The 15311-nt window shown below is 45.3% G+C and overlaps 1 protein-coding gene across 7 annotated transcripts; it reads right to left on the reverse strand.

Annotated features, from left to right (window-relative positions):
• Positions 1–551: 551 nt before the first annotated feature.
• Positions 552–13015, reverse strand: Ftsj1 (FtsJ RNA 2'-O-methyltransferase 1). Of its 7 annotated transcripts, none has more exons than XM_075957446.1 (14): positions 12947–13015; positions 12575–12809; positions 11055–11213; positions 10746–10815; positions 10569–10659; positions 9445–9523; positions 7639–7691; positions 7491–7544; positions 7304–7406; positions 7113–7196; positions 6038–6135; positions 5755–5952; positions 5540–5581; positions 552–1277 (listed from the first exon to the last, which is right to left on the reverse strand). In XM_075957446.1, exons 3-13 carry the CDS (start codon positions 11173–11175, stop codon positions 5549–5551), a joined length of 984 nt encoding a protein of 327 aa, XP_075813561.1. In that variant the 5' UTR covers positions 11176–11213; positions 12575–12809; positions 12947–13015; the 3' UTR covers positions 552–1277; positions 5540–5548. The 7 variants fall into 7 exon arrangements, with proteins under 7 accessions (XP_075813561.1, XP_075813557.1, XP_075813560.1 ...); XM_075957442.1 differs by having other exon boundaries at positions 6038–6141; XM_075957445.1 differs by having other exon boundaries at positions 12454–12809.
• Between the last annotated feature and the right edge of the window lie 2296 nt (positions 13016–15311).

The following is a 15311-nucleotide window of genomic DNA, read 5'->3' on the forward strand; positions in this document are numbered from 1 at the left end:
TAAGATGGAATCTCAGAGTTGTTTTGATTTACCTTCTGATGACCAAGGATATTGAACATTTCCTTAGGTGTCTTTCAGCCATTTTAGATTCCTCTGTTGAGAGTTCTCTGTTTAGGCCTGTATTCCAATTTTTTATTGGATTATGTGATCTTTTGGTGACCAATTTCTTGAGTTCTTTGTATATTTTGGAGATCAGACCTTTGTCTGATGTGGTGTTAGTGAAGATTTTTTTCCCATTCTGTAGGCTTATCTTTTATTTTTGAAATGGGGCCTAGCTATGTTGCCCAAGTTGACCTTGAATTTCTGGGCTCGAGTGTTCTTATTTTGGGCACCTGAGTAGCTGGGACTCCAGATGGTGGTAGTACAGCATCCAGCTAACATAATTTGTGTGTGTGTGTGTTATTGAAGGTGGAATCCAGGGCTTTGTGCATACTAGGAATGTACTTTCCCACTGAGCTACATCCCCAGTCCATTACAGGAACTTTTTGAAAGCATACCTGCATATGTATACAAACACATACGAATAATAATGAAAGCCGATCACACTGAAATACAGTTATCACTGTATATTTAAGTGAAATAAAACTGGGATACAGTAGCCAGGTTTCATGGCACAGGCCTGTAATCTCAGCATTCAGGGGGCAGATGCAGGAGGATCTTGAGTCTGAGGGCAGTCTAGGCTATATAGGAAGATATTGTCTTAAAAATACCTGACCAACCAAACTGTAAAAATTGGGAGGCAGTAATGGATGGGATGTATAATTATAGGGTTGATTTATAAAATCTGCTATTATCCAAAGCAGTGACAAATATGAGCAGTCTTTCAGATGCCTGTACATTGTAATATAAAAAGGAAGTGACTTGCATAGGTAGGGCTTTTACCATTGATTTGTTGCCCATGGCCGCTGACCAGGAATAAAGCTTAATTTCAGGTATAGTGAAGCTGTAACATTTTCCTCCATCAAGTTGGTGGAGGTCCCTGATGTTTACCCATGGTAAGAACCCCTGCTTTGCGGGGAAATCCTGGACCTATTCAGGACACCCAGGAGAGGCTGAGAGAAGAGGCATGTGCTCACAGTCTCAAGAAATTCCGCCTGTAGCTCAGCAGACTTCTTCGCTATTTCTTTGTTGTTATGGAGTTGCTGCAGAGTCCACTCGAGGCTTATCTGTTCAGGGCCCATAGATGGTATCTGCAAACAAACTCATCAAGCCAGCTTCTGGTTTTCCTGGCAGGCAGCAGCTTCTGACTTGGATTAGTTCCATTTTTACTGCAAACTCTACCATAAAGGAAAATGTATTTAAAAAGGGCCACGATTAACTACAAAGTGCTATTTCATTCTCACTGCTATGAAGTGCCCTACTGTGAACAGACCATGATTAACAGGGGTGCTGCAAACACTCAAGAACCAATTTCTCTAAAAGTATTTTTTTACACTTATTTACTGTGTGTATGTGTGTGGAGACACACCATGGTGTACTCATGAAGCAACGATATGTGGAAGTCAGTTCTCTCCTTCTACCCTGTGGGTTACAAGGCTTTAACTCTGGTTGTCAGGTTTAGCCAAAAGAGCCTTTTCCTACCGAACCCTGGAACTAATTTCTTTTTTTTTCTCTGTAGCTTTGGAGCTGGCCATGGAGCAGGCTGGCCTCAAACTCACAGAGATCCACCGGCCTCTGCCTCTTCAGTGCTGGGATTAAAGGCGTGCACCACTAATGCCTGGCTTGGAACTAATTTCTTAGCCATGTAATTGGGGCCAGGTATGGTAGTGTGCGCATCTTTAAACCCAGCAACCCAGGGTCTCATATATGGCAGGCAACCTCTATTACTGACCTACAACCGCATATTGTTTTAGTGTTTAGCCCTGGCTGTGCTGGAACTTGCTCTGTAGACCAGGCTGGCCTCGAACTCAGAGATCCACCTGTCTCTGCCTCCTGAGGATTAAAGGCCTGCACCACCACCGCCTAGCACGTTTTTCTTTTCTTTTAAAGATTTATTTATTAATTATGCATACAGTATTCTGTCTGCATGTCTGCTGCAGGCCAGAAGAGGGCACCAGATCTCATTACAGATGGCTGTGAGCCCCCATTTGTAATGGTGAATTGAACTCAGGTCCTCTGGAAGAGCAGTCAGTCCTCTTAACCTCTGAGCTATCTCTCCAGCTCTGTTTGTTTTTCTTAAGACATGGTCTCACTAAGTAGTGGCCTAGTCTGGACTCTTTTTCTCATGTGCTAGGGTTAAAGGCCTGTGCCACCACGCCTAGCCTGTCTCAATTTTTCTTAAAAAGGAGATTTATTGTTTTTGTGTATCACTGTTTTGCCTGCCGGCATGTATGTAAATAACTTGCACGCATGTTTTGTAACTATGGAGGCCAGAGGAAGGTACCAGAGCCCCTGGAACTGGAGTTACAGATGGTTGTTAGCTGCCATGTGGGTGCTGGGAACTGAGTCCTCTGAATGGGCAATATGTGTTCCTAACCACTGACCCATTTCTCTAATCCCTGTGTTTCAATAATAAAAAAACCTTAAGATACTTCAAATTTGTTTTGTTGTTGTTTGTTTTTTGAGACAGGGTTTCTCTGTGTAGCCCTGGCTGTTCTGGAACTCACTCTGTAGACCAGGCTGGCCTCAAACTTAAGAGATCTGCCTGCCACTGCCTCCCAAGAGCTGGGATTAAAAATCGTGCACCGCCACCGCCTGGCTATTTTTATTTTTTGGTTTTCTCAGACAGGGTCCTCTACATAGCCCTGACTGTCCTGGAACTAGACCAGGCTGGCCTGAAGTTTACAATCTGCCTGTCTCTGCCTCCCAAGTGCCCGGCTAGAAAGATAGTTTTCTTTTTTTTCTTTTTCTTTTTTTTCTTTTTTTTGGTTTTTCGAGACAGGGTTTCTCTGTGGCTTTGGAGCCTGTCCTGGCACTAGCTCTTGTAGACCAGGCTGGTCTCGAACTGACAGAGATCCGCCTGCCTCTGCCTCCCGAGTGCTGGGATTAAAGGCGTGCGCCACCACCGCCTGGCAGAAAGATAGTTTTAAAAATCGCAAACAGGGGCTGGAGAGATGGTTCAGAGGTTAAGAGCACTGGCTCCTCTTTCAGAGGATCTGGGTTCAAATTCCAGCATCCATATGGCAGCTCACAACTGTCTGTAACTCCAGTCCCAGGGGCTCGGATACCTTCACACCAATGCACATGAAATAAAGTTAAATAAATGATTTAAAAATAAATAAATAAAAATTGCAAACACCCATGTCTACATTCCCCAAATTTCTTCATTCTGGTTCACCTTTTCCTACCTTTCATAGCCTATATTACCTTTGCATGTGCAGTCATGCATTTTAATGGAAAGGTGTCATTGTGGGAAACACCTTGGGTGTGTTTGTCATTGCGTAAATATTAGAGGAGTGTATTTCAACACAGCAGTCACTAGATGGTATCTTATGAGACCATTGTTTCTAAGGTCTGCCTTTGAATAAACTGTTATTTTGTAGCAAATTGTAAACATAGTTGAATACAAGCTACAAAGTATAAATTCACTCTTTGTTTCCTGCTTTATCTTTAAACCTAGAATGCCTCAAGTATGCATTCAATATTTACCACCTCCTCAACATGTAGCATGCAAAATGCTTAAAGCTCTTCCAAGCATAAAGCAGATCTCAGGAAATATTCATTTACTGAGACCCCCCCCCCTTTTTTTAAACAAATTCTCTGCAGGTAGGAAGCTGGAGAAATGGTTTGGTACAAGCTCTTTCAGAGGCCCAGCACCCACATGGTGGCTAACTAGCACCTGTAAGTCCAGTTCCAGGATACTTGATACCATCTTCTGGCCATCTCTATAGCTCCAGCTTTGTTTTTATTTAAGAGAGGGTCTCATATAGCCCAGGCTGTCCTCACACTTGCTATATGGATGACCTTGTCCTTCTGAACTTCTGTGGTGGTCTGAGTGAGAATGGCCCGCAGGGGCTCATAGATTTGATTGCCTGGCACCCAGCTGGTGGAACTGTCTAGGGAGAGATAAAGAGGTACAGTCTTACTGTGCCGCTGGGGACAGGCTTTCTAGATTCAAAAGCCCAGGTTCTCCCCAGGGACCTCTCTTGCTCTCTCCATCCATGGTCTGTATCTCTCAATTCCTGTTCCAGAGCCATGCCTGCCTGTTTGTGGCCATGCTCCCTGCCGTGACGGTGATGGATTCATCCAATGAAATGGTAAACCCCTAATGAACACTTTCTTCTAGAAGTTGCCTTGGTCATGGTATGGTGCCTTATCACAGCAATTGAAAAGTAACTTACGACAACCTCCTACCACAGAATTACATGTATGGGCCACCACATCAAGGGTCGGCGGTCCTGGGGATAAAACCCAGAGCCTTGTGCAGTCTACCAACTCAAGTACACCCCAGCCCCTAATATGGTTTTGTTGTTTCCCTGGCAGTACCGAAGATAGAATCTTTTAACCCTTTAAAGATTTATTTTTATTTTATGTGTATAAATATTTTGTTTGCAAGTATGCTCAATGAATAAAACAGTAAAAAAAACTTAAATCAAAATTTACTGAAGTCTTTCACCTTTTGAGACAAGTTTTTATGTAGCTCAGGCTGGTTTCAAACCTGCTATGTATCTGAGGATGTTCTGATTCTTGTCTTGCAGCTTCTGAGTGCTAGGAATATAGGCACTACATGCTTGTTTTTGATGTTTTTAGTGACAGGGTTTCTCTGTATAACAGCCCTGGCTGTCTCAGAACTCACTCTATAGACCAGAGGCTGGCCTTGAACTCACAGAGATCCACCTACCACTCACTGCCTCTCCAGTGCTGGGACTAAAGGTGTGCATAATCATGCCCGGCCTGCCTGGTTTTTCATATGGTGCTGGAGATTGAACCTAGGGCTTTGCATATTCTGAGCAAGCACTCTACACACTGAGCTATATCTCCAAACCACTGAAAGATTTTTCTTTTTTTAAAGACAGGGTCTTATTATGTATCCTTGGCTATCCTAGAACTGTTCAGACCACGTTAGCCTCAAACCTGTAGAGACTTGCCTGCTTCCCCTCCACCCCGCAAAGGGCTGGGATTAAAGAAAAGTGCCACCATACCCAACTATTTTTATTATTTTTAATTGCGTGTATGTCCATGTCCTGGCATGTGCTTGTGAATGTAGGTGCCCAGGGAGGCCAGATCTGTCCAATCCCATGGAGGCGGAGCCACAGTCAGTTGTGAGCTGCCAGACATGAGTGCTGGGAACCAAACTTGGATCCTATGCAAGCGCAGTACCTACTCTTTTTTTAAAATTTTTTTTAAAAGATTGTTTATTATGTATATAGTATTCTGTCTGCATGTATGCCTGTAGGCCAGAAGAAGGTACCAGATCTCATTATGGATGGTTGTGAGCTATCATATGGTTGCTGGGAAATTGAACTCAGGACCTCTGGACCACTAACAGCTAGTGCTCTTAACCTCTGAGCCATCTCTCCAGCCCTACCTACTCTTAACCATTCGGCTTTTTCCTAAAGGTGCCCTTTATTTGAACTTTAGAAAAAAAAGGCAAATTTACCTTAAATTGTTAAGGTGAACTATTCATTTCATTGTCTTCCACCTGCCAAAGAAAAAGAAAAGGGACTTGGTTATTTGGTTACATTTTCCATTTGTCAGTGGGCTGACCTACTGATTCCTGTAATTGTTGCAAGCAGGAAAGAACCAAGTTGAATCAGGATAGAAACAGGCATATTGGGAAGGAGTCATGGTGGGCTGAGAAGTGAATATCCATACCTTGGGGGACAGCAGGGTATGACCCTGAGGGACAGTCAGAGGCTGGGGCAAGTTGTCTACTTTGTTAATGGAGCATTCTTTGGGGAGCAATTCCTTGGCCAGCTGCCCATTCTTCTTCAACCTGCAGGCCTCCTGGTATGGGGGTGCGATGGGGGGTTGTGTGGGCGGAGTATATTTGTACTCAGAGCCATCTTCTAGCTGTGGGGCACAAGAGGCAGGGAGATGATGAGGGGCTGAGACTCCCAGTCTCCCTGACCCTACGTCCTGATGATTGGATACTCACATCCAGAGGGTAACTGCGATCCGAATCGTAGGCGCTGAGGTCCCCACAGGCCACAAAGGGTACAATAAAACGGGCAGGACCTTCCAGCTGGTTGAAATCTAAGTCTTAGAAAGAGGCGGAGTGAAGACTGAGGGCAAGGCCAGTTAGGACGCAGGGTACAAGAACATTAAGTTCCTTCCCACTAACTGGTCCATCTTCAACTAGTCTTTTAGTGTGGATCACCTTCATAGGGGGCTTGTCTGATCACTGATTCTATTTTTTTTTTTTTTGGTTTTTTGAGACAGGGTTTCTCTGTAGCTTTGGAGCCTGTCCTGGAACTAGTTCTGTAGACCAGGCTGGTCTCAAACTCACAGAGATCTGCCTGCCTCTGCCTCCTAAGTGCTGGGATTAAAGGCGTGCACCACCATCGCCCAGCTTGATCACTGATTCTAAATGTCAGCCCCTGGTCTTGCTTTGCACTGCACTATGCCCACCTAGCAAACACTTTAACCATCACATTCTATCAGAACCTTGTCTCACTCAACTGGGATCTGCCTTTGCCCACCAGGGGCAAAGGTACAGACCTACACGGGGAACATGTTTAACACGTGAGGTTTCCACCCGAGGGCAATGACTGAGGGTTTTCCTAAGATAAACAGGTATAATCTTCCCTGGGTGAATGCTTAGGAGTTTGCCGCAACAGAATTTCCACCAGGACCAAGAGCTACCATTGGAGGACTATCTGAACCAAAGCTCCCATTAATACAAAATACCCATCAGGGGGTGGAACAGCCATCAGGGTGGGAGGCTGAGGGCCCTCAAGAGACACGCGGTGCGCAGGGCGGTGGTGGCGCACGCCTTTAATCCCAGCACTCGGGAGGCAGAGGCAGGCGGATCTCTGTGAGTTCGAGACCAGCCTGGTCTACAAGAGCTAGTTCCAGGACAGGAACCAAAAGCTACAGAGAAACCCTGTCTCGAAAAATCCAGAAAAAAATAAATAAATAAATAGAAAAAAAAATTAAAAAAAAAAAGAGACACGTAGTGCATGTGGCTGGTGCAGTTTCCCCAGGCATGGGCCACCAGCTCTCGCTCTCACCGTACGAGTGGTCCAGCAGGGGTCTGGTCAGGTCTGGAATGAAGCCCTCAGGAGGGTCATAACCCTGACAAACAGCAAAGGCCTCTGTGGGGGAGAACCTAGAGTGAGCGGGTGACTCTGTCACCTCAATCTTGTGTGAACACATGCCCAGTCACCCCCTTGCCTATCAGGGGGTGACATGCTACACTGACCGATGCTAGAGTTCCGGCTGCTCTTCGGCTTGGCACAGAGCACGCTGGAGAAGAAGATGCGCAGCTGGCTATAGAGCAGTGTTACATCTCGGCCCCGGAATATCTGTAGGGTGTAGAAGGCAAGATGGAGAGGTAAGGGTGCCCCCCAGACCTTTCTCAACACTCCCCCAAGCTCCCCAAGGCTCACCTTGGCTACAAAGCAGCCCCCTAGCTTCAAGACATGTGTAGCAATGTTGAGAGCCTGTGGGAAGGACAGATGGGTACGGTGGTGGTTGAGGCAGAGGCAGCCAAGAAAGGGCTAAAGGAGAGCAGGGGCAGTCACCAGCATTACTCACCGCTAGCAGAAGCTGAGCCTGCATATACTGGTCGACATCATGGAGGCCAGTGACTGTAGCAAGAAGAACAACATTAGGGGACCCTCTGATTTGACGGATCTTCTTGTACCAGAGATTAGAAAACTAAAAGCATTTTCTTCCAGGCCTTCTCAAAGCTAAGGTTCTAGAAACAAGAGTATTGCCTTCCAAATGGATTTGAACTCTGACCCCTAGCACCTGGGAAGTCATTTTAATTCTGGAAACTACTTGTCCTACAAGTAACACTAGCATTTCTACTGATAACCCAGCTGGCTCCTCTGAGCTTTGTTTATAGACCAGCCCCATGGGCTCAACAAGTCCAAAGCCTACTCCTTCTCTATCAGCTCCTCTGTGTATTCAGCTCATCCGACCCTTCCAGTAATTCATGGCAAAAACCTTAGCCCCTCTGACCAACTCTGGCGCCCGTCAGAGAACCAGCCAGTTGATTTCAAAATGTGACCTCTCTTCGCCTGTCTACTGGAGCCATCACTACTGTTATCAGTCACTCCTTTGCACTTGTGCAGTGGCTCTCTCTCTCTCTCTCTCTCTCTCTCTCTCTCTCTCTCTCTCTCTCTCTCGTCCTGGGGTCCCTGCTTTCACCTCTGACCCTCACACAGTTCAAGCAGCCTGAGGGATACAATTGTGATCCCAGTCAGACAGGCTTCCTTGGTCTACAACCCTCAGGGGTTTCTCCAAGTTCTCAGTATCAAGAGTAATACTGTAACTGATGGCCCATCAGCACAGTCTCTATCAACTCTCTTTGCTCAAGTAAATGAAGCCTTTCTTTTTTTTCTTTTCTTTTTCTTTTTTTTTTCAAGACAGGGTTTCTCTGTAGCTTTGGAGCCTGTCCTGGAACTAGCTCTTGTAGACCAGGCTGGCGTGAAACTCGCAGAGATCCGCCTGCTTCTGCCTCCCGAGTGCTGGGATTAAAGGCGTGCGCCACCACAGCCCGGCTGAAGCCTTTCTTGTTTACTTAAAATCCCAACAGGTAGTTTTTGCTTCCTTGGCCCGTTTCAGTGACTTTGCTATAGTATTTATTACCATCTTTAGTTTATTTAATTATCTTTGTATTAAAAAATTATAAATTGCTACTAGTTTTGCATATTTTTAAAACTTTATTTTTTAAAAAAATTATGTGTGTTTGTGCTTGTGTATTGTCACATTTGTGTGCCCATGGAGGCCAGAAGAGGGTGTCAGATACCCTGGAGCTGAAGCAAGCACTCTTGACCACTAAGTCAGCTCCCCACCCTCTTATTTTTATTTTTTGAGACAGGTTTTTTAGTCTAGGTTGACCTTGAACTCTAGTGACCTTTCTGCTTCAGTCTCCCAAGAGCTAGAATTACAGGTATTGAGTTGTCAGCTCAACAGTTTCTTTTCTATGTATTCGCACTAAAACATTGACTTCACAAGGCCAGAGGTTAGTGGAACTTATTTATGCACACTTTTCTAACACAACACGTGCTCAGAAAACGTTCTGAATAGATAGCCGCCTTATAAAAAAGAATATAGGATTGGACAGGCAGTCATATGAAAAGACAGAAGGATGGACAAAACCCACAAAGCTGAAGGGCAGGAGGTATACCTGAGCGGCAGAACACGTGCCTAGCATAGTTGGGGACCCCGCCATTGCTAGCACCATGAAAGGTGGTGAAAAGAAAGATGGAGAATGAAAGCAGGGATCAGAGGTAGGGAGAAATTGCCAGAAAGAAGGAAATGCTGAGAATAGAGGGGAAAAGAGGGAGAAAAAACTGACCTGGGAGATAGAGGTCACCCCCGTACCCCATTTACCATCAGGAGCCCCGTCACACACTACTAGGTCAGCAGGGCAGCCCTCAAAGTGCTGGATGATCTCCTTGGCAGTGGAAAGCTATGGAGACAGGGAGATGAGTGGTCTCAGTGCCCCTTGGCTGCCCTCACCTTCAAATCCCACCCACCCACAGCCCTAGTCTTAAAGCCTCTGGAACAGCCATGAACAAATCCTCAGCATCTTTTGGTGTCTCTGCAATACGATCTACTGGCTGTTTGCTGTTAATTTGTCTTTCTCAGTTTCTGTCTTGGATATGGGGCTAGAGCCCAGTATGCTTTGCTCGTGTTACACAAGTGCTATAGCGCTAAGCTACATCTCCTGTCCCTCTCCTCTTGCTTTTAAATTAAAAAAAAAAATTAATGGGCTGGTGAAATGGCTTAGCAGGTAAAGGTGCTCACTGCCAGGCCTGGCGATCCAGAGTTCCATCCCTGGAGGAAGAAAGAACTGACTCTTCCTGCCCTCTGACCTCTAGATGCATACCATAACATACAAGCACCTCCACACATACACGCAACATTTTCCTCTCCCTTTCTTTTCCTTTCTAAATATATATAGGTGTTTTGCCTATATGTATTGTTTGTGTCACATGTATGCCTGGTGCCAGGGAGGTCAGAAGACGGCATCACAATCCCTGGAACTGGAGTTCCAGGCAGTTGTGAGTCATTCTGTAGGTGCTTGGAATTGAAACTGGGCCCTTTGCAAGAGCAACCGGGACTCTTGACTGCTGAACCATCACTCTAGCCCCTAAAGTATTTTAAAAACTGCATCTATTTATTCATTTACTGTGTGTGTGCTTAAGTACATGTGCACTGCCTGCACATGGAGGTCAGAGGACAATTTTCAGGACTTAACTCGGTCAACTGGCTTGTCGGCAAGCACCCTTACTTGCTGAAGCCACCTTACAGTCCTCTCTTTTGAATTCGGATCTACAGTCTCATTATGTAAGGTAGCCTAGCTTTGTATTTATTACAGGCTCAGCCTTCTAATTCTGAGGATTACATATTACTTTCACTGTTTTTATTGCCTTGTTTCTCTTCCACTTCCCATAGCCCCCAAGTAGAGCCTTCTCTCAGGATAACCCCGATGTTCTCAGTCACTAACTCACCTGTGTGATGTCCCCCTGTATCTGGATCACGCCTGGAAGTGGAGCCATAGCCTGCAAGTCCACAGCCACCACCTGACCAGAACTCTGGCCCCTGTGGACAGCACAGTCCATGTCAGCACACCCGTTCCTCCCAGCCCTTCCTCCCACTGGTTCACCCTCCTAGACCTCTCTACTCACCCAATCTTTTGGCTCAGCACCTGGCTCCAGCTGCCTGGGGCTGCACACAGGTCAACTGCTCGCTTCACGCCTGTGCACACACAGTGAAAACACACTTTGTCAGCTGCATAGACCTTTCTAAACAGGAGGACCCTCCACTGGAGTGAACCTATGAATTGCTCTTGGGCCATATCCTGTAAGGGTTGTGGCTTCATCTTCTTCCCTGTTTCTCTGCCCCAGATACCCTCGAAGTTAGCCCACCCACTGCAGTGAGCTCTACAGAAGCAGCCTTCTCTTCACTCCCAGGTCACTTGGCCACCAAATAAGCACCTTGGAAGAGATTGAATTCCTCATCCAGTTGAAGCAGCTTGAAGGCACTCCGGGCCCGCCAGCCATTCTCCTTGGCCAGGCGATAGTAGACATCCCGTTTATCCTTTGATGTGCGTCCCATCTCACTCTGCTGGGAGGCAGTGAGCCGATGCTGCTATCCTGTATGGATAAACAGGGTAGGGAGTAGGACACCACCTACCTGCACAGGGCAGAGAAAACAAAGTATAGCTAATTGAGTTCATGTGACCCATAAGACAGCCCATTTCAACACATGGAGACCGAAGCCCTGCCAGGGCTCTGAGTCCCTTATCATGAACTCTTAGGCCCCTTTGCTCATCACATAGGCTCCCATCACTGTGGGCACCACAGACCCCGCTGTTAATGACCTTACTACTGACCCTGCCCACCTCTAGCTACCCTCACTATCCCAGTCATCTCTCTCTCTCAATTTCTCTGCCCATTTCATCACTACTAATACCCAACCATCTCTCTAGCTTTCCCGTGTCTCTAGATTCACAGACCCTTACTGCCCCCATTAATCCCATGCCTGTCACACCTAATACCCTGATACAACCTTATTCTGTCTCTCACAGCCTAATCTTTCTCTCCACTCTGCAGTTCATCAATCCCTTAAAAGACTAGGCCTCCAGCCATTAATTACGTACTACCTCCTTAATCTCCACTAATGCCTAGAGGATCATGACCTGTTGATCCCCATTCTGTCAATTTACCAGCTCTGTTAACTCAACTCAGTTAACCTCCAACCAACCTCTCACAGATCACACTGGTGGCCTTCAGTATCCTTTTCATCAAAACACACAATACCCTGGACTGGATGCTCACACAGCTTCTGTTTCTTCTTTCCTCGCTTCCCTTACGAGTGCTTTTCTCCCCCTGCCCACTCATCTGTTATCCTCTCCGGAACCTCGCCGTTATCGATTACTATGAAAACTGCTGAATATCTAGGACTCCCAGAGAACATACTCTTATTAGCAATTCCTTCATTTTCAGCCAGTGAGCGCACTTTGTTAGGTCTCCATGAGCGACGGAACTGAAATATTACTAGCTTTCGTTAACTTTCTGGCGGACACAGCGCCACGCGCCTAATACCTTAAAGGCTCATCTTCTATTAACAGCCCCAAGTTCATCTTCATGACCTCAAAGACCATCACCCTCTCAGGATCACCAGATACCCCTCGAGGTGGTCCGGCGGATACCAGATCAGCTGTGTTGCGACATGTGGCACCCTTTCGAGTTCACGCAGCATTCTAATTTCCTGCTTCCCGAGGCTTGACTGAACTATGCAGCTGCAACACCGAGAATGAACCCCCTCCATACCGACAGCGAAGGCATGCCTACAGTCTTGGTCCCAGTTTGTCCTAGGTGTCCCAGGACCTACCTTAGCTCTTGGATAGGGAGGGAGGCTGGATCACCCGCCTCAAGAAGAGTGTGCAAACTGGTGAAAAGAGGTAGGGCTCCAGTTGGTGTTCGCAGTTGACCCGAAGGCCTGTAGCACATACCTAGAGGTTGTTACAACGTGGCAAACTTTTCATTGTTAAATAGTTAACTTCCACCGAGGTCCAGACCAGAGCAGAGCAGAACCAATGACGTTAGTCTCGTCATCTTTTGTCGACATATCCGGGTCACAGGAACTGCTATTCCCAGGATGCAACTGACATTGCTTAGCCAATGCTGTTGCAAGGCTCGTGAGCCGGCTCACGTTCTTTGTTTCAAGGCCAAGGTCGTGTAACTGCGCTGAGGAGGGAGAGGCAACGTGATCGCGAGTTCTCGGCCAATCTGGGCTATATAGAGAGACCCATGGGAAACCCCCACCCCGCCCACGCACTTGCACAAAAAAAAAAAGCAAGAAATAAGAGGCTAAAATAACTTACGTAGCCGCCTCTTTTATACACCCTGGCGGTCGTTGAGCCTCTGTACTACATTTCCCAAAGTTCAGCGACGTGGCCACGCCCATTTTTCTTAAGTCTGGCGGGAAGGGAAATTACGCAAGGGGGTAGCGTGACCGTGCGGAGGAGGAAAGCACGTAGCGAAAGTACGCTAACAGAGAAGCTACTGCGTGCTATTTTGAATGGTATTTTTCCGGGTTGATTGCGGTGCTTTTAATTTTGCCATCTCAGAACTTTGGTTTCCCCATTTGAAAAAATGGAGATCATCACCAACAAAGAGTTCACGGTGTTAATAGGGTTAGAAAGATGTACGTCCTTTTCGTAATTATACGTTTTCCCCAAATATTTTTGGAAACATTTAAACCCCTACGCTCCAGTAAAAAGGATATCTATAAATTTGTGAGGCAGCACACTCGGGAGAGGCTCTTTCTGCCAAATCTGACCACTTGAATTTAATTCAGCGGGCCCACACCCCCACATGCACCTTGTGGCACGTTCCCCCTCCCCAAATAAATGAACAAATAAATAAATGTACGAGTGATTAAAATTTAAAGCATATATGTATGTGTATATGTTCGTGTGTTCGTGTTTGTGCGCGCACGCGCGAGCGCGCTCATATATCATGACCTAGTGCAAAAAAAATAAATGAAACAGTTATTTACCGTGTATTAGGCACTAAGTGCTGTCCATGGCGTGCTGGTAAATGGTTAACTGGCTTTTGGCAGAGTAAGGGGTTGGATCTGTTTGTAGCATTTGTTAGTTTCCATGGTTTACATATCATCTATCATCCGGTCAGATTTTAGGTCACCCATGTGTAGTCTGAACACAGGTGCAGGCACACACCATTAGTGTTTACTGGACCATACAATAATAGGAGAAATGGCTTCAGGAGCACAGAAAAGGAATGAAATGAAGTGTGAGAATTAAGAAATGATAGATTTTAAATATCTATTACCTTTAAAAATCCAATCCACTTAATTGTTAAGTTCACAGTATTATATTTCCTTTTCTGTCTTTCCTTGTCTTTTTCTTTCTCTCTTTTCTCCATGGTTTCAATGTAGGTCAAAGCTGGCCTCAACCCCATGAATCACTTCCCACCTTTCTTTTTTTTTTTTTGGTTTTTTTTTGGTTTTTCGAGACAGGGTTTCTCTGTGGCTTTGGAGCCTGTCCTGGAACTAGCTCTGTAGACCAGGCTGGTTTTGAACTCACAGAGATCTGCCTGCCTCTGCCTCCCGAGTGCTAGGATTAAAGGTGTGGGCCACCATCGCCTGGCCTAGTATTTTATTTTTTAAAGATTATTTTTATTTTATTTTATGTGTATGAGTGTTTATCTGCTTGTATATGAAGAAAACATACATGCCTGCTGCCCAAGGAGGTCAGAAGGTATCAGATCCTAGAAGTAGAGTTATGGATGGTTGTGAGCTATCATGTGAGTGCTGGGAACTGAACTGGGTCTTCTGCAAATGCAACAAGTCTTCTTAACCACGGAGCCATCTGCCTAGCCCCAGTGTTTCATTTTTAACAATAGTTATTTAAAAATCAGTTTACAAAAATCCCTGAAAATTGAACTAACCTGCTTGTGAAAGCCTATAAAGTTGTTTCCAGTGCACTGCTGAAGTCTTGTAATGTTATTTTTAGATTTGATTTTATGTGTGTGCATGTTTTGCCTGCATTTATGTATGTGAATCACTTGTGTGCCTGGTAACTTCTGAGGCCAGAAGAGGGCATTGAATCCTCTGGGACTGGAGTTACAGATGATTGTGAGCTGCCTTGTGGATACAGGGAATCAATCCTGGGTCCTCTGGAAGAGCAAAAAGTGTCCTTAACAGCTGAGCCATCTCTCCAGCCTCCTGAATTATTTTTTCCCTCACTCAATTTAATCCTTACAACATAGGAGCTGATTATCCTTAACTTACAAAGAAGAAACTGAGGCAAGGAAAGGATACATGTGACCTATTAATTTAACATAAATCTATAAAATTATATAGAAATACAGTCATGCATAATTTTATATTACATAGTAGTAAAACAAACAGTAAAAATAGGTTACATGTAAATAAAAATATATACTAGTATATACTATATATATATTTTTTAATATTTTATTTTATTTTTTATTTTTTTATTTTCTTATTTATTTATTATGTATACAATGTTCTGTCTGTGTGTATGTCTGCAGGCCAGAAGAGGGCACCAGACCTCATTACAGATGGTTGTGAGCCACCATGTGGTTGCTGGGAATTGAACTCAGGACCTTTGGAAGAGCAGGCAATGCTCTTAACCACTGAGCCATCTCTCCAGCCCCTACTTTATATATTTTTATCATGCATAAAACCTAGGTATCATCCTA

This window comes from Microtus pennsylvanicus, chromosome X (assembly GCF_037038515.1).
Source record: "Microtus pennsylvanicus isolate mMicPen1 chromosome X, mMicPen1.hap1, whole genome shotgun sequence".
Taxonomy (NCBI): domain Eukaryota; kingdom Metazoa; phylum Chordata; class Mammalia; order Rodentia; family Cricetidae; genus Microtus; species Microtus pennsylvanicus.

Coding starts and splice junctions, on each gene's coding strand:
- Ftsj1 (XM_075957442.1), bottom strand. CDS start 11,175: ATGGGACGCACATCAAAGGATAAACGGGATGTCTACTATCGCCTGGCC. Junction 7,692..9,444: donor GTGTGACGGGGCTCCTGATG/GTAAATGGGGTA, acceptor TTCTTGCTACAG/TCACTGGCCTCCATGATGTC. Junction 5,953..6,037: donor ATCGCAGTTACCCTCTGGAT/GTGAGTATCCAA, acceptor TGTGCCCCACAG/CTAGAAGATGGCTCTGAGTA.